The sequence below is a fragment of the Lithobates pipiens genome, unplaced genomic scaffold (assembly GCF_037356315.1).
Source record: "Lithobates pipiens isolate NorthernLeopardFrog02 unplaced genomic scaffold, aLitPip1_a1.2 Scaffold_30, whole genome shotgun sequence".
Taxonomy (NCBI): domain Eukaryota; kingdom Metazoa; phylum Chordata; class Amphibia; order Anura; family Ranidae; genus Lithobates; species Lithobates pipiens.
The window spans coordinates 53,872,028-53,896,576 of NW_027507791.1; the positions used below are offsets into that span (position 1 = coordinate 53,872,028).

General features: G+C 42.1%; 1 protein-coding gene across 2 annotated transcripts in view; it reads left to right on the plus strand.

Moving 5' to 3' along the window:
* The window catches only part of LOC143942831 (cathepsin K-like), a 77,237-nt gene extending 53,272 nt beyond the window's left edge, over window positions 1-23,965 (plus strand). For both annotated transcript variants that reach the window (XM_077464231.1, XM_077464232.1), the window contains exons 6-8: window positions 8,595-8,760; window positions 11,457-11,562; window positions 19,105-23,965. In XM_077464231.1, coding sequence (XP_077320357.1) covers window positions 8,595-8,760; window positions 11,457-11,562; window positions 19,105-19,204 — 372 coding nt within the window. In that variant the 3' untranslated portion in view covers window positions 19,205-23,965. The remainder of the gene's footprint in view (window positions 1-8,594; window positions 8,761-11,456; window positions 11,563-19,104) is intronic.
* Window positions 23,966-24,549: the final 584 nt, after the last annotated feature.

The following is a 24,549-nucleotide window of genomic DNA, read 5'->3' on the forward strand; positions in this document are numbered from 1 at the left end:
GGAAGTGGCTGAAAGAGGCTGGAGGAAACCTGAATAAAAGGTGAAAACAGTATTTTATGAAAAAAAAAAAAAAAACAATAGATTTGGATATGCAGTGCTTTAGTAAACTAAATATCACCCCATCTGGGTTTAAATCTACTTTCCAAAAGTATGTGTGACTAGAGAGTAGACCTCATTCCTCCAAAAAGTAGGCTTTAGCATTGTTATTTTTAATAGCTGTATGACATAATGGGGTCACTGTCAGTCTTACTGAGTTCTTTGTTTGTTTTTTGTGGGCTACAGAACACCTCCCTCTTTAATCACCACCCTTACATAGTGGGGGGGGGGGGGGTTCTGTAGTTCAGTTGGAAACTCAAATAGGACTTACAATACTGCTTGGGATTTCAGTACAGCAGAGGTAGAGTTGTCTAGGTGCTCACTGACTTCCTGTACTTGAAGCATTTTAAGGGGACAAGACATGGTAAAATGTGCATGTATTGCAGATATGTACCAAACATGTTAAGCAACATGTGATTGCGTACATGATATGTACAGTATATGTATGTTTTTTCAGATGCTTTTGTCATCCTTAGTCCAGCCTTTGTCAATCAGTGTTCCATGGAATTCTAAGGTTTCTCTGGGGGTTGTTAGTGGTTCCTTGAGCAATGAGCAGTTTTCTGCCTTCTCAATGAGTGGACATTGATGCCAATGATCATTTTAGCTAATCGTAAGGGGGGATTCTTCCCACTGATCACCAATGTAAGGAGCATTTTTCCCATTGATTGACCGCCAATGTAAGGAACATTCTTCCCACTGACCACCAATGTAAGGCACATTCTTCCCCCTGATCACCAATGTAAGGATCATTCTTCCCACTGACCACCAATGTAAGGCACATTCTTCCCCCTGATCACCAATGTAAGGAGCATTCTTCCCACTGACCACCAATGTAAGGAGCATTCTTCCCCCTGATCACCAATGTAAGGAGCATTTTTCCCATTGATTGACCGCCAATGTAAGGATCATTCTTCCCACTGACCACCAATGTAAGGCACATTCTTCCCCCTGATCACCAATGTAAGGAGCATTCTTCCCACTGACCACCAATGTAAGGCACATTCTTCCCCCTGATCACCAATGTAAGGATCATTCTTCCCACTGACCACCAATGTAAGGCACATTCTTCCCCCTGATCACCAATGTAAGGAGCATTCTTCCCACTGACCACCAATGTAAGGCACATTCTTCCCCCTGATCACCAATGTAAGGAGCATTCTTCCCACTGACCACCAATGTAAGGAGCATTCTTCCCCCTGATCACCAATGTAAGGAGCATTCTTCCCCCTGATCACCAATGTAAGGATCATTCTTCCCATTGACCACCAATGTAAGGATCGTTCTTCCCACTGACCACCAATGTAAGGAGCATTTTTCCCCCTGATCACCAATGTAAGGATCATTCTTCCCACTGACCACCAATGTAAGGCACATTCTTCCCCCTGATCACCAGTGTAAGGAGCATTCTTCCCCCTGATCACCAATGTAAGGATCGTTCTTCCCACTGACCACCAATGTAAGGATCATTCTTCCCACTGACCACCAATGTAAGGAGCATTTTTCCCATTGATTGACCGCCAATGTAAGGAGCATTCTTCCCAATTTTTCTTTATTAAAAGTCTTGCAATCATTAAGCATAAAATCACAATATATAAATATACATAAATATATACATATTTACATAAATTAAAATGAATATAGCAAAACTGCTCTCAAACCAAAAAAAAAAAAAAAAAAAAAAATACTTTACAGCAATAACATAAATCCTATTACGACTCACACCATTACACCAGACATCAAACTTGTGAGGTTAAGAAACAAACCTGTACCCATTATGCATGCAGCCCTTCTTCAAAAAGAAGATACTAACCAAAAAAAGCTAAGGGAGTGAAAGAACCAGAAAAAGAAAAGAGCTCCTCACCCAGAGATGGGCAGTTCACCAAAGGCAGGTCTGATATTCCTCCACGCCCTTATCCAGACTGCCCGAGGCTCCCTGCCCTTCTCAAGACCCCGAATTTTCCCAACCTCACCCAGAATATCGTGCACCACCACCTCAACAGAGAGGACTTTCTTCCGCAGGGTAATCTGGCACCGTGCATTCCATGTGAAGTAACGGACAACTATACTAACTAAAAACAGTGTATCCAAATCAAAATCCCAGTGAGTCGGGAATGCCCCATACACCCACTCCGCATAACTCATGCGATAGAAAAAGGGGATGCCTAGAGCCCTCCCCACCCTTTTATACACCTCTATGTTAAAGGGACACTGGAGCAAAAAGTGGTCCATAGACTCCACTTTACCAACACACTCCGCTCTAGGACAATCCCGATCATCCACAGGGCGATGCTTCAAGTTCCCTCTCACATAGAGCCTTCCATGGAAGGCGAGCCAGGCTTGATCCCTAAACTTCAAGGGGATTCTTTCTAAATTGATTAAACGCAACCCCTCCCTCATTACAGAGCCTGGGCAATCCCTTAAGGCCAGTGACACACTGAAAGCAGAGCCCAAAATCCTCTTCTCCAGAAGCTTCCTGGGGAGGGACTTGATATCCTCCACTGTCACCTGCCACTGCCGAAGTATTTTCAGACACGGGGCAACATAAGCCGGGAGCTTGCCATGTCGGACTCTCAGACTTTTCACTGGTCCGCCATCTTCCCAGGATCGCAGAAAAGGCCTAAAACAAGATTGAAAAATACCCACCCATCCCGGCGGGTTCTCTGCTAGCATGTTACCAAGATTGTACTTTAAAAACAGCAGAGAAAAGAAAACTATTGGGTTGACCATTCCTAGGCCACCCTCCCGCCTAGACAGGTAAGTTACATTGCGTTTGATCAGGTTCAGCCTACTTCCCCATAACAGTTGGAAAAAGCAGCTGTACACCCTTGCATAGAGAGATACTGGCAAGATACAGACGAAGCTGACATATAAAAAAATTGGGACCAGGTACGTTTTGATCAAGTCAACCCTCTCCCTCAATGAAAGCTTCCATTTCTTCCAACTTGCTACTTTGGCATTGGCACACACCAACCTGCTTTCCCAATTTCGATGACCATAGTCACCAGGACCAAATTTGATGCCCAACACTTTAATTTCCTGCTGGGGCTCTGGGAAAGCATCCGGAAGTTCGAAGCTTTCACCTTCCTCACCCATCCAGAAAACTTCACTCTTTTCATGGTTGACTTTAGAACCAGAAGCCTCCGTGTACTGCTCTATCATAGAGACCACCTCCTGCGCCTCCTCCGTTCCAGAGACAATAACAGACACATCATCGGCATAGGCCACGACCTTCAAAGGTGGCACACCAGCAATGCCCAAAGGCACCCCGCACAAAGATCCACTCTCTAGCCTTCTTATGAAGGGGTCGATTGCGAATACATATAACAGGGGGCTCAGAGGACATCCCTGGCGCACACCAGAGCCAACCTCAAAAGGCCGTCCAACCCAACCATTAACCAGTGGGAAGCTCTCAGCCCCTTTATATAATGTCTTCAGCCAATCTATAAACCTCCCCTGCAGGCCGTATCTACCAAGTAGCAAATACAGGTACTCGTGATTGACTCTATCAAAAGCCTTCGCCTGATCCAATGCCAGCAAGTACTTTCTCCATCCAGCAGCCCTGCATCGTTCCAAAGCCTCCCGGACAGCTAAAACCGCTGAAAAGGTACTTCTACCTTGGACCGAGCAGTGCTGATGACTGGACAACAAATCGCCTGCCACTGACGACAAGCGCCAAAAAAGAATCTTCGCCAAGATCTTTCTATCAACATTGAGAAGACTGATGGGGCGCCAGTTCTCAATCATTGAGGGGTCTTTACCTTTTGACAGAAGAATCACAGCGGATTGCCTCATGGAGGGAGGGAGCGAACCCTCTTCTAGACAGCTGTTATAAACCTCCGCTAAAAAGGGAGCCAGAATGGACTTAAAACACTTGTAGAATTCAGCTGTCAACCCATCTGGCCCAGGCGATTTTTTGGTAGCCAGCTTCTCTATAGCATGAACTACCTCATCCACTGAAATTGGTTCTGTCAAATCCATCAAAGGCAATGTACCATTTCCCAATCCTGGAGTAGAATCCAGAAAGCTTTCCATCTTGTCCCGACAAAGGTCCTTTCTTCCCAGAAGGTCTGCATAATATGATCTGAAGATCTCCAGGATCCCTGATCTGGACTTCACCAGGGAACCCGTACTATCCCTCAGGCCTATGACCGTCTTAACTGCTATGCCTTGCTTACAGTTCTGGTAAGGATCAGGCGAGTGATATTTTCCATAATCCCTCTCCAGAACCAAGGAGGTATGCCGGTCGTATTGACACTTTCTAAGAAGAAACTTGACCTCAGAGATCTCCCCTGGATCTCCTCTATACGAGACAAGACGATCAAGCTTCCTCCGCAAATGCTGGTAGGCAATGTACATACCAAGCTGCTTCTTCTTACTTATGGCCTTGAAAAGTCCAATCGCCCTTTGTTTCACAAGCTCCCACCACTCTGACTTAGTGCTGCAAAAGTCCAGAATAGAAACCTGTGCCTGAAAAAAATCCTCAAAGGATTGTCTTACCTCTACGTCTTCCAGGAGAGCCGAATTCAGTTTCCAGGTACCCCTTCCCCTGGGTGGAGTGTCCGAGGCATTCAGAGTCACAGACAGCATACAGTGGTCAGAGAACTCCACCACCCTCAACTCAGGAGCCGAGAAAGCAGAGTTCTCCTTTAAAAAAAACCTATCTATCCTACTCTGACTATTCCCTCTCTGAAATGTGAATCCCGTGCTGCCAGGGCAGTGCTTAATATGCACATCTACCAGGCCTGCTTGTCTCACCATATCTCTAAGAAAAACGCTATCGTACGCCAGCCTGTCTATGGAGCCTCTCCTGTCTTCAGGCCTAATTATGGTGTTAAAATCACCTCCAAAGACAACCTGCTGGGATGTAAAAAGGAAGGGCTTGATCTCTGTGAGGAGGCATTTCCTGCCCCATCTTGACTGCGGTCCATAGATATTAATCAGGCGCAAGTCCTGCCCCCTAACAGAGACGTCCAAGACCATGCATCTCCCAATCTCTACCTCAATTACCCGCCGGCACGTTACCATATCGGTTTTAAAAAGGACCGCAACTCCGCTGCAGGGCTCTGCCGCAAGAGACCAAAAGGAGGGACCGCATCTCCACTCCCTTTTTGCTAGATGGACATCGGCCAAAGTATTGAGCCAGGTCTCTTGCAAAAATAAAATCTCGGCATCAAACTCGCTGAGCAAAAATAAGGCAATATCACGAGCTCTTGCAGATTTCATGCTGGCGACATTAATGGTCGCCACCTTTATCGGAGTGGGAACTGCCATCAGGATGATTGGGGTAGTCGTTTCTTAACCTTTGCCACACTCTCATCACCAGAAACAGCTCTCTTCAGACTATGTGACTCCCCCTCATCCATGGATGATAAAGAAAAAGATACATCAGACATCCCATCACCTGACAAAACTGAAAAAGGGTTACCAGGAGGTACCCCTCCTGGGTCCGACTCTGAGGAAGAAATAACTACTTTTTTTGTCTTCCTCTTCTTCTTTTTCTTCCTCCTAAACGTCTCCCACCCCTCATCATCTGAATCCCCCTCAACAGAGGGTGAGACATGGGATATGGACACCCTTCCATCCGCCCCACCCCCATCCAGCACCCCCACATTCCCCTGACCACGTTTGCGCTGCCGAGGGACAGGGACTGGAGGCTGAGAAGGAAGATCCGCTAAACCTGCCCCCCCAGCAGCCTCCGCTAGTCTGGAGGACCTACGTACAGCAGGAATAGGGACAACCACATGGGGGACAGACTTAGGGACCACATCACTAGAGGGAACAGAATCTGAAACAGAAGGAACTGACACAGGAGGGACAGACTCAGGGACAACATTACCAGGGGAAACAGAACCTGAAACAGATGGAACAGACACAGGAGGGACAGACTCAGGGACCACATTACCAGGGGAAACAGATGGAACTGACACAGGAGGGACAACAACAGTTACAGCGGCCTGATCCTCCCTATCCAGCCTCTGCAGCTCAGCCTCCAATCCTTGCAGGTTATGTAAAGCCTCTGGACACTTACTGTAAGGATGGCCAAGCTGTTGGCACAGATTGCACCGAATTTGGGTACAATCTTTCGCCAAGTGGTCCAGACCCTGGCATAGCGAACACTTTTTACGGGTGCAGGTAGAGGCAAAATGGCCCTTTTCACCACATTTATTGCAGACTTTGGGCTGTCCCTGGTAGAAAATAGTCAGCCGATCTCTTCCCAGAAAAGCTGAGCAGGGCAGATGTTGGACTACATTGCCCAGCACCCCCAGTTTTAGTGACACCGTCCAGGCCCCTGTCCATATCCCATGCTCATCCAGGACCTTCCGCAGTGGAGTGAGGACCTCACCATATCGGCGTAGCCATACTATCAAATCAGCCTCTGGTATGGATTCGTTACGCACCAGGATGGTCACCGATTTTATCAGAGGCTGCCTGGAAATCACCTTTGGCACCAAACCACTCCACTGCGAAAGGCCCTGGCACCTCCTATGTCGCTCCCAAAATAAATCCAACCCCTCAGGTTTTACAAAAGACAAATCAAATTCATAACTCCCCACTGGGCAAATCAAAGCAAAAATATCCACAGCTTTAAACCCCATTTCCAAAATCAACTCTGCCACCCTCCCCCTCACTGGTGGGGTCCCCTCCCCCTCCCACTTGAACTGAACCACATTCCTCCTCCTATACCCACCACCAAAACCCCCTATATTGTGACCACCAATATTTACAGTATTCCCCCCACCCTCCTTGGTGCGACTCCCCACAACAGACGCATAACTCCCCATATTCCTCCCAGCAGAAGAGATATTTGTGTGTTTTGAACTGTCTGAGACATCTTTAGCAGATATCGATTGTACAGATTTGGTCTGTACAATCGATGAGTCTTTCCTCTGAGCAGAGAGAGAAATGTCATCTTTGTTTTTCCCAGCAGTATTAACCCCTTCACCATCACCACCACCACCCACCACATTCATTGTTTTATCATGACTGTCATTGTTGATACTTGCTGGTATATTCACATGTCCTGCAGTCTTCCCAGCAGTGTCAGTTCCCACTGCTGTGCTGGTGGAATCTTCAGCTGGCCTGTTCTCTTCCATCAGGACAGGACTTTCTGCAGAGGACAGTGCAGGCTGGACTGACACATCCATGGCTTCCACTGCACATGGTGCAGTATTCTGACCCCCTCCCCCATCAGCATCAATCAGCTCTGCTGGAACACAGAGAGGCTCAGGTGAAGCAATCACATTGCAGGTGTCAGCCACAGTGTGTGAAACACATGCAGCAAATGTGGTAGTGGAACTACAGGTCTCAGCACATGCGGGTGCAGCAACATCCATGTTCAGGGGATTTGGTGCAGGTTCATCCTCATTCCCTGGCTGATTCTTCTGAACATCCTCCGGGACCTCTGATGGATTATCAGACATTACAAACTTGTCTCCTCTCAGGGGGGATTCCATCCTCTGGATGAAGGTCAGGGTGCCATTCTCACTCTCAACCCCCTGGCTGGTTGCCGCCGGCGACTCCAAGGCCTTACATGGGGGGAGAGGAGCAGAGGCAGATGGACCCGGGTCATCCATATGCTGAGGCTGATCCACTGAACACGATGAGGACTGGCTGACAAACCTTCTCTCGTTTTCAAACTTTTCTTTAAATGCTCCACTTTTTTCTTTTAGTTTTCCCAACAATAAAGTTTGCTGCTTTACTTTTTCCTCTAATTCCTGTAGCTCAGGCTTCATGGCGGTGCGATTCTTACTCCAGGCCTGGAAGTATTTGGCTTTGAAGTTTTTAAGCTCCACTCTCAAAACTTTAAGTTTCTCCTCCGCTCTCCCAATCGCCCTAAAGCGATTAACAACCTTAAGGCTGAAAACGCTGGCATCCATACCAGGGCCCGGACCCACAGACAGATCCTCCACCTCCTCCTCACTGGGCCCCGTGTCATCAGGGGGATCCATCTCAGGGCCTCCCCCAGGATCAGGCATTATTCCTGGGCCAAGCTAGCAGGCAAGGCCCAGGCTTGAAAAATGGGTGGTTCTCACAGAGAGCTCTTTGGGTGTGTCCTCCTCCTCCTTCCCACTGACCACCAATGTAAGGAACATTCTTCCCACTGACCACCAATGTAAGGATCATTCTTCCCATTGACCACCAATGTAAGGATCATTCTTCCCACTGACCACCAATGTAAGGAGCATTTTTCCCATTGATTGACCGCCAATGTAAGGAACATTCTTCCCACTGATCACCAATGTAAGGGACATTCTTCCCACTGATCACCAATGTAAGGGACATTCTTCCCACTGATCACAAATGTAAAGGAACATTCTTCCCATTGACCACCAATGAAGGGATCATTCTTCCCCCTGACCATGTACTTGTAAATATAGATCATTAATATTAGGGGTCCCATGCACCTGGGGATTTATTTCAAGGGTTCCCCACGGTAAATGGTTGAGAAAGGCTGCGTTAGACCAAATAAACTCATGTGTGATGGTTGTTCTTCCTAGGACCAGCCCTGTAACTACACCACAGCAGGCAAAGCTGCTAAATGTAAATCATATAAAGAAGTCACGGAGGGCAGTGAGAAGGCGCTGAAGAAGGCCGTAGGCACGGTTGGACCTGTCTCAGTGGGCATCGATGCCAGTCTGTCCACCTTCCAGTTTTACAGTACAGGTAAATTTTGTCTAATTTTGAAATAAACTGGAGTAATAGCAGCCAATCAGAATTGAGCTTTCATTTTGTAATCATGTACTGTAGGTTATAACTGCTATTTTACAATTTCACTATCATGTAATAGGATTTATACCAATATTTACAATCTCAGCAAGAGCTCACTAAGCTACTGAAAGGACGCTGTTTGTCAGCACAGTTTTCTATGCTGCCATCTTGAAATATCCCAAACGTGTACAGATGTCCCACAGGTCTGCCAGGTATTTGGGACCTGTGTAAATGCGGAGGATTCCCTGGCATTTGCAAACATCCCATAGGTTTTGGGAATCAGGGGCTTTGTAGAGACCTACCTCATTTGTGCACATGCATGGGAATCTTTTATTTATGATGATGGGCTGCCATCTAGTGATCATTTCAGAGTATACAGGCTATATGTGTATCCCTTTTATTTATGATGATGGCCGCCATCTAGTGATCATTTCAGAGTATACAGGCTATATGTGTATCCCTTTTATTTATGATGATGGCCGCCATCTAGTGATCATTTCAGAGTATACAGGCTATTTGTGTATCCCTTTTATTTATGATGATGGGCAGCCATCTAGTGGTCATTTCAGAGTATACAGGCTATATGTGTATCCCTTTTATTTATCATGATGGGCCGCCATCTAGTGGTCATTTCAGAGTATACAGGCTATATGTGTATCTCTTTTATTTATGATGATGGGCAGCCATCTAGTGGTCATTTCAGAGTATACAGGCTATATGTGTATCTCTTTTATTTATGATGATGGGCAGCCATCTAGTGGTCATTTCAGAGTATACAGGCTATATGTGTATCCCTTTTATTTATCATGATGGGCCGCCATCTAGTGGTCATTTTAGAGTATACAGGCTATATGTGTATCCTTTTTATTTATGATGGCCGCCATCTAGTGGTCATTTCAGAGTATACAGGCTATTTGTGTATCCCTTTTATTTTTGATGATGGCCGCCATCTAGCGGTCATTTTAGAGTATACAGGCTATATGTGTATCCCTTTTATTTATGATGATGGGCAGCCATCTAGTGGTCATTTCAGAGTATACAGGCTATATGTGTATCCCTTTTATTTATGATGGCTGCCATCTAGTGGTCATTTCAGAGTATACAGGCTATATGTGTATCCTTTTTATTTATGATGATGGTCCGCCATCTAGTGGTCATTTCAGAGTATACAGGCTATATGTGTATCCCTTTTATTTATGATGATGGCCGCCATCTAGTGGTCATTTTAGAGTATACAGGCTATATGTGTATCCCTTTTATTTATGATGGCTGCCATCTAGTGGTCATTTTAGAGTATACAGGCTATATGTGTATCCTTTTTATTTATGATGACCGCCATCTAGTGGTCATTTCAGAGTATACAGGCTATATGTGTATCCCTTTTATTGATGATGTCCACCATCTAGTGGTCATTTCAGAGTATACAGGCTATATGTGTATGCCTTTTATTTATGATTATGGCCGCCATCTAGTGGTCATTTCAGAGTATACAGGCTATATGTGTATCCCTTTTATTTATGATGGCCAGATGACCACCATCTAGTGGTCATTTCAGAGTATACAGGCTATATAAGTATCCCTTTTATTTATGATGGCCGCCATCTAGTGGTCATTTCAGAGTATACAGGCTATATGTGTATCCCTTTTATTCATGATGATGTGCTGCCATCTAGTGGTCATTTCAGAGTATACAGGCTATATGTGTATCCCTTTTATTTATGATGATGGCCGCCATCTAGTGGTAATTTTAGAGTATACATGCTATATGGTGTATCCCTTTTATTTATGATGATGGGCAGCCATCTAGTGGTCATTTCAGAGTAAGCAATCAACTACATTTAAAAGCTTTGCTAAAGGTTTTTCCAATGGGATACATTGTTGTTTAATATTTATCTTCCAACTATTTTGACCCAAAGTGTTTCCTGGATTTTCTTGCAATCCTCTGACTCTAGTGCAATTGCTAAGATATTTAGCATTTCTGTTGACCTGTTTTATGGATAGCAAAGCTTTGTCTATTAAATGGAGTAAAAAAAAAAAAAACACCTCCATTAAAACTCTTTAAAAGAGCTTGGTCCATTGAACTTTGAGGCTGATTTTCCTGAAGGAACAAACTCCAAATTTTTTGATGATTTTCCTTTTAAGTTCCGTACAAAAATAAAACAGAAAAGAAAGAATGCGCATGATCAGAAACAATAAGCAACAAAAAATAAAAAAGCCTTTGTCATATATGAATTTTAATACAAATTTTTCCGATTTTGCTGTGAAACAATGAGGAAAATCAGATGATCATCCCCCCCCCCCCCCGATTTTCTTATAGTGTACCCCACATTAAAACTATATATATATATATATATATATATATATATATATATATATATATATACATTATTATTATTATTTTTTTATGTATTTTCTATGGACCAACCAAACCTTTGCAATACTTTTGTAAAAGAAAGAAGCTTTATTATCACATTGAAGATGTATGACAGTGTCAGGATGGAATGACCTGTCATAGATCCTATGTAAATGATTGGAGCATGTGGAAACATATAATATTGGTTAGTATGGTGGTGGGGGGGGGGGGGGGATAAGGACATGTCCTCTTATTCTGTATTGTAATTACATGCTTTTCCTCTGTACTGACAATACAGGTGTATATTATGACCCAGAATGCAATGCAGAAGATATTGACCATGCTGTGCTTGCTGTCGGCTATGGGGCACAGAAGAAACAGAAGTACTGGATTATCAAGAACAGGTACTTTACCTATTTATAGTACATAATACATGTTATGTATTGTAATCAGTGTGATTTTTTAAAGTCATATCTTTTTATTAAACACAAACCTTTATTATTTATTTATTTTTATTTATTTCTAAAGAAGAATTCCTGGTATGGTACATTTTTACACAGCTACACTGGATCAGCTTTGAGTAATATAACTATGTATATATACCATACCTGACTGATGCCCCTGGAAGCTAGAAACCTCTGCTACTCCAGTGATCGCCACTTATTTCTGCCCCCCCCCCCCCCCCCCCATGGCTGCTCTGCTGCATTCTGAACACAGGAGAGCAGGCAGCTGGCATGGGTGCTGTTCAGAGAATTCTTTACACCTTCTGATAAATGCTAAGTGTTAAGTGTTATCTGAATGGATGAGGTGGAGAAGTGGGGTGGTGACATCATGATACCTCATCCAATCAGAGAACGTCTTGTAATTGTTCAGAAAATGCAAAGCATTCTTTAAGTGGTGCCCATGCCAAGCAGCCGACCTCCTGTGTTCACAGTGCAGCAGGGTAGCCGCTCAGTACATGACCAGGAAGCTGGTGGAGATCAGTGGAGTTGTGGTGCTTACTGATGATTTCCAGCTTCCAGGGGCACCGGCACAGCCCAACATTATGTCTGCGCATGCGCAGATCTCAAGGTGCTCATGTGCCCCTCAGTAAAACACTGTCTTCTGGGATGTGAGACATGGATCTCCCATACCTCCCAACATTTTGAGATGGGAATGAGGGACACCTACTAGCAAATGTATGTAGGCATACGACACGCCCCCTTAAAGGAGAATTAAAAAAATTCTCAACAAAATGTTGCCACTATTTATATTGGCTTTTAAAATTTACAAATGCAGCAATTTAGAATTTGTATGAAAAGTTTAGCGCTGGAAAACATTTTTTGAAAGATAAAAAGTGCATTTTATATACAGATATATAGATCAGACCAAAATGAGGGACAAATGAGGGACAGAGGGACATTGCTCCAAATCAGGGACAGTCCCTCAAAATCAGGGACAGTTGGGACGTGATCTCCCAGAAGGCAACAGGGGTCCCTTCCTCATTCTCACCTAGACAAGGAAGCAGGGAGTGCTGGGCATGTAATCTAATAAACATTACGGAAAATGGTGAAATGTTCTGCTATAGTATAAGAGTATGAGAGGGGGTGGAGGAAATAGGAGAGAAAGTTCTTTTACTGAGTGAAGGTTCGCTTTAAGTACAGAGCACGTAATGATGATGGTGGGGATGTGCTGCCATCTAGTGGTGGTTTTAGAGTATACATGCTATAACTAGCTAGCTATCCATCTACAGTGCTTTGAAAAAGTATTCACACCCCCTTGATATTTTCCACATTTTGTCATGTTACAACTGAAAACATAAATGTATTTTATTGGGATTTTATGTGATAGACCAACACAAAGTGGCACATAATTGTGAAGTGGAAGGAAAATGATAAAATGGTTTTCAATTTTTTTTACAAAAAAATATATGAAAAGTGTGGAGTACATTTGTATTCAGCCCCCCCGGAGTCCATACTTTACAGAACCCCCTTTCACTGCAATTACAGCTGCAAGTCTTTTTGGGGATGTCTCTACCAGCTTTTCACATCTAGAGAGTGACATTTTTGCCCATTCTTCTTTGCAAAATACCTGAAGTTCTGTCAGATTGGATGGAGAGTGTCTGTGAACAGCAATTTTCAAGTCTTGCCACAGATTCTCAATTGGATTTAGGTCTGGACTTTGACTGGGCCATTCTAAGCCCTTGTACACACGGTCGGAGATTCCGACAACCAAATCCGTCTGAGTAATTCCGACGGATTAATTCCGGAAGAGGTCCGGAAGTGATGTTGCATACACACGGTCGGACTAAGTTGTCGGAAAATCTGATTGTACATAACTTGATGATGTTATTTCGTTAGGACGGGACTACGTTCAGGCTAGTAGCCAATAGCTTTGGTCTAGGAATTTGATCTGAGCATGCGTGGCACTTTGTCCGTCGGAGTAGGCTACACATGATCGGAGTATGTCCGATCGGAGCATTTTGTCTGAAAATTTTACCGGAAAGTTGGAAAAGTTGGAAAAACAGTCCGATGCAGACCACACACAGTCGGAATATCCAACAAGACGGTCCGGTAGGAAACATTCTGTCGGAATCTCCGACCGTGTGTACAAGGGCTAACACATGAATATGCTTTTATTTAAACCATTCCATTGTAGCTCTGGCTGTATGTTTAGGGTTGTTGTCCTGCTGGAAGGTGAACCTCCGCCCCAGTCTTAAGTCTTTTGCAGACTCTAAAGTCCCATACACGCAATCAGATTTTCTGCTGATTTTTTCCTTCAGATTTACCAAAACCATATAATATGAGGGCAAACCTTAGGAGTTTCAATGTGTAGGCAATCAGAGAGGCCCTTCTACTATATGGTTTTGGTAAATCTGAAGACAAAAATCAGCAGAAAATCTGATTGTGTGTACTAAGATTGCCCTCTATTTGGCTCCATCCATCTTCCCATCAACTCTGACCAGCTTCCCTGTCCCTGCTGTAGAAAAGTATCCCCACAGCATGATGCTGCCACCTCCATGTTTCACAGTGGGGATGGTGTGTTCAGGGTGATGTGCAGTGTTAGTTTTCCACCACACATAGCGTTTTGCCTTAAGGCCAAAAAGTCAAATTTTGGTTTCATCTGACCAGAGCACCTTCTTCCACATGTTTGCTGTGTCCCCCACATGGCTTCTCACCAATTGCAAGCAGGACTTCTTATGGCTTTCTTTCACAATGGCTTTCTTCTTGCCCCTCTTCCATAAAGGCCAGATTTGTGGACAGCACGACTAATAGTTGTCCTGTGGTCAGATTCTCTCACCCGAGCTGTGGATCTCTGCAGCTCCTCCAGAGTTACCATGGACCTCTTGGTTGCTTCTCTGACGAATGCTCTTCTTGCCCGGCCTGTCAGTTTAGGTGGATGGCCATGTCTTGGTAGGTTTGCAGTTGTGCCATATTCTTTCCATTTTTGGATGATGGATTGAACAGAGCTCCATGAGATGTTCAAAGCTTGGGATATTTTTTTATATTTTAATACCACTTTAAACTTCTCCGCAACTTTCTCTCTGACCTGTCTGGTGTGTTCCTTGGCCTTCACGATGCTGTTTGTTCACTAAGGTTCTCTAACGAACCTCTGAGGGCTTCAGAGAACAGCTGTATTTATATTGAGATTAAATTACACACTGGTGGACTCTATTTACTAATTAGGTGACTTCTGAAGGCAATTGGTCCCACTAGATTTTATTTAGGGGTATCAGAGTAAAGGGGGCTGAATATAAATGCACACCACACCTTTCAGATATTAATTTGTAAAAAATGTGAAAACCAAATTTTGCTTCCACTTCACAATAATGTGCCACTTTGTGTTGGTCTATCACATAAAATCCCAATAAAATATATTTACAATTTTGTTTGTAACATGACAACATGTAGAAAATTTCAAGAGGTAGGAATACTTTTTCAAGGCACTGTATCTACTGTATCTATCTATTTCCCTTTCGATTTATGATTCAGACAGTTACATGAATCTGGGTCACACACTGAGTGAGGAGGCACACTGAGACCTGAGTATCCATACAGACACTCTACCCTCACCTGTCAGACAGTGCTACGGCAGAGAATGGGAGCCTGATGGGCATTCAAAGACACTAGTTATTATTATTATTATACAGGATTTATATAGGGCCAACAGTTTACGCAGCACTTTACAACTTGAGTGTAGACAGTACAACTACAATACACTTGAATGCAGTAGAAATCAGAGGGCCCTGCCCCTTAGAGCTTACAGTCTAGAAGGGAGGGTCAATAGATATAAAAGGTAATAACTGTGGGGGATGAGCTGATTGAGAAGATAAATGTACAGTTGTCAGCTGAGGGCCAGATAGGTTTCTCTGTAGAGATGAGTTTTCAGGGATCGTCTGAAAGTGGACAAAGTAGGAGAAAGTCAGACAGATTGGGGTAGAGCATTCCAGAGGATGGGAGAGGCTCTGGAGAAATCCTGGAGGCGAGCATGGGAAGAGATGACAAGGGAGCTAGAGAGCAGGAGGTCTTGGGAGGAATGAAGAGGACGGTTGGGTTGGTGTTTTGAGACTCGATTAGTGATGTACTGTATCTGGGGACAGAGTTGTGGATGGCTTTGTAAGTTGTTGTTAGTATTTTGAATTTAATTTGTTGGTTAAGTGGCAGCCAATGGAGGGATTGGCAGAGAGGGGTAGCAGACCCAGAGCGGTTTGTAAGGTGGAGGAGTCTGGCAGCAGCATTCATGATGGACTGAAGGGGGGATAGCCTATGTAAGAGTAAGAAAGGAGGAGAGAGTTGCAGTAGTCAAGGCGAGAGATGACCAGGGAGTGGGTTAGAAGCTTTGTGGTGACCTTGGTTAGGAAGGGACGTATCTTGGAGATATTGCGGAGGTTCAGGCGGCAAGCTTTGGACATCGATTGGATGTGGGCCTGAAAGGAGACTTCAGAGTCCAGGATTACACCTAGGACCTCGTCATGGGGGGATGAGTTGATAGTTGAGCACTTGATTTTGACAGAGAAATCAGGGGAAGAGGCACATGGGGGAGGAAATATCATGAGCTAGTTCCCATTAAAGGTCCTCTCCCCTTGTGAGTGACAGCAGGCAGTGGACATATTCTTGGTGAATAGACAGTCTGCTATTGGCTATAGAATCCGTCCACTGCCTGCTGTCAATTACAAGGTGAGAGCAGACCTAATGGGGAACAAGTTTCTCATTTTCCCTACAATGAGGGAATAAAGTATTTGATCCCCTGCTGATTTTGTATGTTTTCCCACTGCCAAAGAAATGATCAGTCTATAATTTTAATGGTCGGTTTATTTTAACAGTGAGAGACAGAATAACAACAAAAATATCCAGAAAAACACATTTCAAAAAAGTTATAAATTGATTTGCATTTTAATGAGTAAAATAAGTATTTGATCCCCCTATCAATCAGCAAGATTTCTGGCTCTCAAGTGTCTTCTATACGGGTAACAAGCTGAGATTAGGAGCACTCTCTTAAAGGGAGTGCTCCTAATCTCAGCTTGTTACCAGTATAAAAGACACCTGTCCACAGAAGCAATCAGATTCCAATCACTCCACCATGGACAAGACCAAAGGATGTCAGGGACAAGGCTGGAATAGGCTACAAAACCATCGTCAAGCAGCTTGGTGAGAGCGTCACAACAGTTGGTGTGATTATTCATAAATGGAAGAAGCACAATATAACTGTCAGCCCTTGTACACACGGTCGGAGAATCTGTCGGAATGAGTCTTATCGGACTGTGTCGTCAGATAATCCGACTGTGTGTGGTATGCATCAGACTGATTCCGTCCGAATCTCCGTCCGACCCAATTTTCCAACATGCTGGAAATATTTCCCGACCAACTGGGCCAGACGGACCTAATCCGATCATGTGTAGAGCATTTTCATCGGACCAAGCGCCACGCATGCTCAGATCAAATTCCTACGTCAAAGCTATTGGCTACTAGCCTGAATGTAGTCCCATCGTAACGAAATTACGTCATCACGTTCTGAAAGATCGGATTTTTCGCCAACTTGGCCCGACCGTGTGTATGCAACAGTTTCGGACACAATCCGTCGGACTAAATCCGACGGGCAAAATCCGACGGATTTGGTTGGCAAAATCTCCGACCGTGTGTACGTGGGCTCAGCCTCCCTTGGTCTGGGGCTCCATGCAAGATCTCACCTCATGGAGCTTCAATGATCATGAGAACTGTGAGGAATCAGCCCAGAACTACACGGGAGAATCTTGTCAATGATCTCAAGGCAGCTGGGACCATAGTCACCAGGAAAACAATTGGTAACACAGTGAAGGACTGAAATCCTGCAGCTCCCGCAATGTCCCCCTGCTCAAGAAAGCACATTTACAGCCCGTCTGAAGTTTGCAAATGAACATCTGAATGATTCAGAGGAGAACTGGGTGAAAGTGTTGTGGTCAGATGAGACCAACATCGACCTCTTTGGCATCAACTCTACTCGCCGTGTTTGGAGAAGAAGGAATGCTGCCTATGACCCCAAGAACAACGTCCCCACCGTCAAACATGGAGGTGGAAACATTATGCTTTGGGGGTGTTTTTCTGCTAAGGGGACAGGACAACTTCACCACTTCAAAGGGACGATGGACGGGGCCATGTGCCGTCAAATCTTCAGTGAGAACTTCCTTCCCTCAGCAAGGGCATTGAAAATGGGTCGTGGATGGGTATCCCAGCATGACAATTACCAAAAACACATGGCCAAGGCAACAAAGGACTGGCTCAAGAAGCACATTAAGGTCCTGGAGTGGCCTAGCCAGTCTCCAGACCTTAGTCCCATAGATATGTGGAGGGAACTGAAGGTTCAAGTTACCAAACGTCAGCCTCGAAACCCTTATGACTTGGAGAGGATCTGCAAAGAGGGACAAAATCCCTCCCAAGATGTGGGAAAACCTGGTGGCCAACTCCAAGACACATCTGGCCTCTAATTGCCAACATGGGTTTTGCCACCAAGTTATGTTTTACAAAGGGGTCAAAATACTTATTTCACTCAACTACTACTTAAGGACCGCCCGCCACAGCTGCATGTCGGCTGTTTGAAGTGGAAAACAGTTGTGGCATGCACCCTCAGATCTTGGGTGAGAACCTCCTTCCCTCAGCCAGTGTATTTAAAATGGGTCATGGATGGGTATTCCAGCATGACAGTGACCCAAAACACACGGCCAAGGCAACAAAGGAGTGGCTCCAGAAAAAGCACAGTAAGGTCCTGGAGTTGCCTCCAGTCTCCAGACCTGAATTCCATGGAAAATGTGTGGAGGGAGCGGAAGGTTTGAGTTACCAAATGTCAGCATCAAAACCCTAATGACTTGGAGAGGATCTGCAAAGAGGAGTGGGGACAAAATCCCTCCTGAGATGTTGGCAAACCTGGTGGCCAACTACAAGAAACGTCTGACCTCTGTGATTGCCAACAAGGGTTTTGCCATCAAGTCATGTGTTGCGAAGGGGTCAGATACTTATTTCACTCATTGAAATGCAAATCAGTTTATAACTTTTTTCTGGATTTCTTTGTTATTCTCTCACTGTTAAAATAAACCTACCATTAAAATGATAGACCGATCATTTATTTGTCAGTGGGCAAATGTACAAAATCAGCAGGGGATCAAATACTTTTTTTCCTCACTGTATAAGACTCCACCTATTGCAGCAACACTGGTGACTAAGAAGCTGTAGGCTGTAAACCTGGTCCTGTATAGACATGTAAGAGCGGCAAGGATGTGGAATTCCCTTCCACAGGTGGTGGTCTCAGCCGGGGAATCGATTGTTTCAAGAAACTATTAGATAAGCACCTGATTGACCACAACATACAGGGGTATACAATGTAATACTGACATATAATCACACACATGGGTTGGACTTGATGGACTTGTGTCTTTTTTTCGACCACACCTACTATGTAACTATGTAACATGTCATCCAATTCTTTTCTCTCCACAGCTGGGGCGAGGATTGGGGTGATAAAGGCTACATCCTAATGGCCAGAGACAAAAATAATGCTTGCGGCATCGCCAGCCTCGCCAGCTACCCCCTTATGTGACCCGTACAGAATGCACACAGATGACACCACATAGACCGGTCATCTCTGGAACCCCGACGTCCTTCTTACCCTTCTTTATTTCTTTGAATGATGACTTTCTATGTCGTCGGGAAGTTACACTGATATAAATGTTTACACAAATTTGCCTTTATATAAACTCAATCACTAAAATCTCTTATAGGGCTCTTGCCGCAGTTATAGCTCAATTTAGCCGATCGACAGGCACTGCAGAATACACTGTGTGTGGCTTCACCCATGTAACAATGGCCACTTGAGTTTCCAAGCATATGGGTGTATTTTTCAAAGCGCAAAGGTTGGTGTGAAAATGCCATTACCTGCAGGTATGTGGCTATAGCCAGCCACAGCATATATTGCAATGCAAGTTAATGGGCTAAACTACGCTGCAATGGTAGCTCCCAGGTGCCACAACAACAGGCAGATTTTACTAGACATGTGCAATTTGTTTAGTTCTAATTTGTTCTTTTGACAAATTCGTTCATTTCTGAATTTCAGAATTTTTCAATTTCCGAATTTTAAAATTTCTGAATTTCGTTAATTTGTTAATCCGAATTTCTGATTTTTTCAATTTCCAATTTTTCTAATTTCCAAATTTTGTTAATCCGTTGACTTCCGAATTGCTGACTTTCCAAATTTCATTAATTTGTTAAAGATATAAGAAAATTCTAAATGTAAGTATTCTAAATTTCGGAAATTGAAAAATTCTAAATTCTAGATTTCAAAAATTCTAGATTTCAGAAATTCTAGATTTCAGACATTCTAAACTTCGGAAATTGTAAAATTCTAAATTTCAGAAATTGGAAAATTTGAAATTTCAGAACTTCTAAATTTTCGGAAATTCTAAATTCGGAAATTGGAAATTCAAAATTTTGGAAAATGGAAATCAGGAAATTCAAAAATAAGAATGAAAATCTGAAATAATAAATAACTAATAATAAATATTAAATTACAGGTATTGGGATTTCCATTCAAATTTGGCTATTAGTGAACGTAATGAATACAAATTTATCCGAAGTTACGAATTATCTGAAATAATGAATGCCATGTCTAAACGAATGGAACGTAACAATCTAATAATAATAAATAACAATAATAATAATAAAACCTTTTTTATTATTACTATTTATTATTATTTTTTTCCATTCGTTTAGATGTGGCATTCGTTATTTCAGATAATTCGTAACTTCAGATAAATTCGTAACGTTCACAAACGGCCAGATTTGAAAGGAAATTCCAATACCTATAATTTAATAGTTAGTTATTATTAGTTAGTTATTATTTAAAATTTTACAGATTTTCTTTCTTTTTTTCAGATTTTCGAATCACAGAATTTCCCAATTTTTGAATTCCGAAAATCCAAAAATGTGGAATTTGAAAATTCGGAAATTTGAAAATTCAGAAATCAGAAATTCTGAATTAAAAAATTTGAACATTTGAAAATTCGGAAATTCGGAATGAAAAAATTTGGAAATTTTAAAATTCGGAAATTCAAAGTACGGAAATCTGGTAATTCAAATTTTTGACTTTCCGAAGTTTCAAATTTTCGAATCTCCGAATTTCCAAATTTCCAAGTAAAAAAACAAATGAAACGAAAACGAACAAATTTTTTGTTAAGTGCACATGTCTAGATTTTACTCACTGAGCCCATGAACTTTAACCTGTTAATGTCATTAAAAGTGTTTTTTTTATATTTAGTCCAACTGATTTCATGCTAAATAATACAGAGCAATCCCACCACAATGGTCCTTGTTCAGATACTTCCTGTTGTAGGGTGACAACGCTCAGTCTTCCAATTGTGTTTCTGCATTGTCTCCTTATCACACAGCTTATTGACTTTACACAGATATGATCCATTGTTGTCACCTTCAGAAAAGCTGCCCTGAGTATATGTAAGAAGAAAATGGCTGAAAAGAGGCTTCAGGAGTTAAGCAGCACTGAGATACAACAAAGGATAAAAAAAAGGTTAAAAACAAAAAGCAGAAGACGCAATACAAGAAGCCAATTATCTCATGTGCTGACAAGAAGTATGCTGATAGGAGGAGAGAGAAGAGTGGCAGAGATGGGCTCATCACTGTGCTACCTTTCCTTTTGCGGCATCGCCAACCTTGGCAGCTACCCCCTTATGTGACCCATACACAATGCACAAAGAGGACACCACATAGACCGGTCATCAGGCTGGGGGGCTGGTCAAGGACTACTTGGACTCAAAGGACGCGAGTTAAATGATGCTGGTCATCAGACATCTAGCAGCAGAAACGTATACTGTGGGAGAGGGGGTGACCTCTAGATTGAATGTGAATGTTGCAGCAAAAGTTGGTTTGTTATTGTACCTTATTAATTTTTTTTTTCCACTGAGATTCTGCTTTAAAGGAACCGGGATCAAAATGATAAGTTCACAATCCTGCAGCTTCTGCTATTGGGTACACGGGTTTGCCATTAGACAATATTGGGTATGAGCAGGTGTTGTGTGCAATGGTTAGTTATTTCACAGAACGGACACATAAATGTGAATTGAAGCGCCACACCACAGCTATAAGGTCCCGATATAACGTCCAGTAAGGGTCAGGGAGACAATCAAATAAGTACCCAATGCATTTCGGGAGTCAACATACGCTTCATCAGAGTTTGAGATAAAGATCTTCTCCCAATGCTGTGGCAAAAGAGGAATCAATCCCCAATGCCATGACAAGAGAGGGATCTGATTGGTTGCAGTGGTGACCGTAAGATCAGATTAACCAAAATTAATGACCACGGATATTTGATTGGTTTTAATTGAACATTACTGCTCATTGAGTTTTCTTAGGATTTTTGATTAAGATTTATTTTTCTGTGTTTCTTGGTCCAAAATTATTTTAAAACAATAACCTAAGAACTAGACAGGTGTACTGCCCAAAAATTTGTTTGTTTTCATTTCGTTCGTTTTTGTTTTGTTTTTCGGGTCATTCATTATAATCGCAATTAGTAAATTCGTACATTTGTAAATTTGTACATTCATACATTGGTAAATTAGAAAATATGTGTATTCGTAAATTTGTACATTCGCACATTTGTAAATTCATACATTCGTAAATTAGAAAATGTGTACATTCATACATTTGCATATTCGTACATTTGTAAATTTGTAAATTTGTAAATTTTGAAATTAGAAAATTCAGAAATTTCGAAATTAGAAAAATCCAAAAACCCGGAAATGAGAAAATCTGAAATAATAACCAACTATTAAATTATAGCTATTGTAATTTCCTTTCAAATTTGGCTGTTAGTGAACGTAACGAATACAAATTTATCCGACGTTAGGAATTATTCGAAATAACGAATGCCGCATCTAAACAAATGGAACAGAACACATTAATAATAAATAATAATAAAAAGTTATTATTATTGTTATTTATTATTATTAATTCATTATGTTCCATTCGCTTGGATACGGAATTCGTTATTTTGGATAAAGTTGTATTTGTTACGTTCACTAACAGACAAATTTGAAAGGAAATTACAATACCTATAATTTAATAGTTAGTAATAGTTAAGTTATTATTAGTTGATATAGTAGTTGTTGTAGTTATTATTTCAGATTTACGAATTTACAAATTTCCAAATGTAAAAATGTACTCATTTCCGACTGTACGAATTTACGAATGTGCGAATGTATGAATTTGCAAATTTAAGCATGTATGAATGTGCAAATGTACGAATTTACGAATGTGTGAATGTACAAATTTGCGAATGTACGAATTTACGAATTGCGAATGTACAAATTTACGGATGTACGAATTTACGGATGTACGAATTTACAACTGTGCGAATTTACGAATGTACAAATTTACAAATGTGTGAATGTATTAGTTTGCGAATATACGAATTTACGAATGTGCAAATGAACGAATTTACAAATTTTCGAATATTTGAATTTAAACTGGTTTTCGCTAATTCGGATATTTCCAAATCAACGAATTTGTCCAAATTCGTTAAAAAACTAATTAGGAACGAAACTAATTGCACATGTCTACTAAGAACCTTCAACCAAAGATAGCCCAAAACAATACCCTAACTAAGCAACAGACAACAGTCAAGGACTTTCAACCAGCCTGCTTGTTAAATGTTCTTAGGCTATTTCCTCTGCTTGTTAAATGATCTTAGCCTAGGAACATTTAACAAGAAGAGAAAATATCCTGAGCGCATTTAACAGGAGACAAAAATTGCTTGTTAAATGTTCCTAGGATATTTTCTCTTCTTGTTAAATTATCGAAAACGAAAGGCACTTTAATGTGCATGCTGGTGTCTGCTGTGTGCCAGCGGTGGGGCCTTATGTGTTTTTTTTTTTGTTTTTTTTTACAACACAGGGCACTGTTTATCTTGTTTTCTTCTTCTTTTTTTTTACTTTATTGAAATGTCAGATTGGGGTTGTGCCACAGCCGCTCTGTACCCGGGTATAATGTACTTGGCAGCAGTGCGGCAGGTTTTTAAGGGTTAATCCAGGCAGCTGGGTGGCAACATACGACCTCCAAACTGCCTGTCAAATGCCCCTGAAAAGTGATCAACCAGGGATCACTCTTCTTTGGGGTGGCACTGAGAGCCGTAAGTGTAAATGAGCCGTAAGGAGTCTGGAACTCTTGGATTTCAAACTTTTATTCATTGTTTGATATTGATGATGATGATTTTTTTTTAGTTTTTTTTTGTAATAGGAATTTTTGTGCTGTGATCAATAAATGTTCAATAAGTAAAATAAAAACAATAAATATCTCTGGTCTCTTTTTCTTTATTTCAGGTGTCTGTTCACACTTGCATTGGGTTGATTTACTAAACAAATGGGGATTATTTATTTAGCGGTGTTCACTGAGCTTAGTAAATAAGATGGAGTTCTGTTCACTTCATTCAACCAATATTGCGTTAGCAAAAAGCCTCAATTTTTATGGCCTTTGCATATGATTGGTTATTCACAGTGGAAACAGATTTAATCTCTGCTAAGCCTACAGCTTCTAGGCCAGTGATGACGAACCTTGGCACCCCAGATGTTTTGGAACTACATTTCCCATGATGCTCAACTACACTGCAGAGTGCCTGAGCATCATGGGAAATGTAGTTCCAAAACATCTGGGGGGCCAAGGTTCGCCATCACTGGCCTAGGCCTTTAGAAAAAAAAAAAATCATAGTATTTTGATTATAGGAACAAGCAATTCATGTGTGTGAACCAATAAATAAATGGAGCAAGGATTACGTAATTTTACTGCAGTATATCAACATTAAAAATTTGATACTCAGAATGTCATATTTGCATACTTGTTGCAATTGAAAGACACAAAGTATTGGATTTATAAAGCATAAAA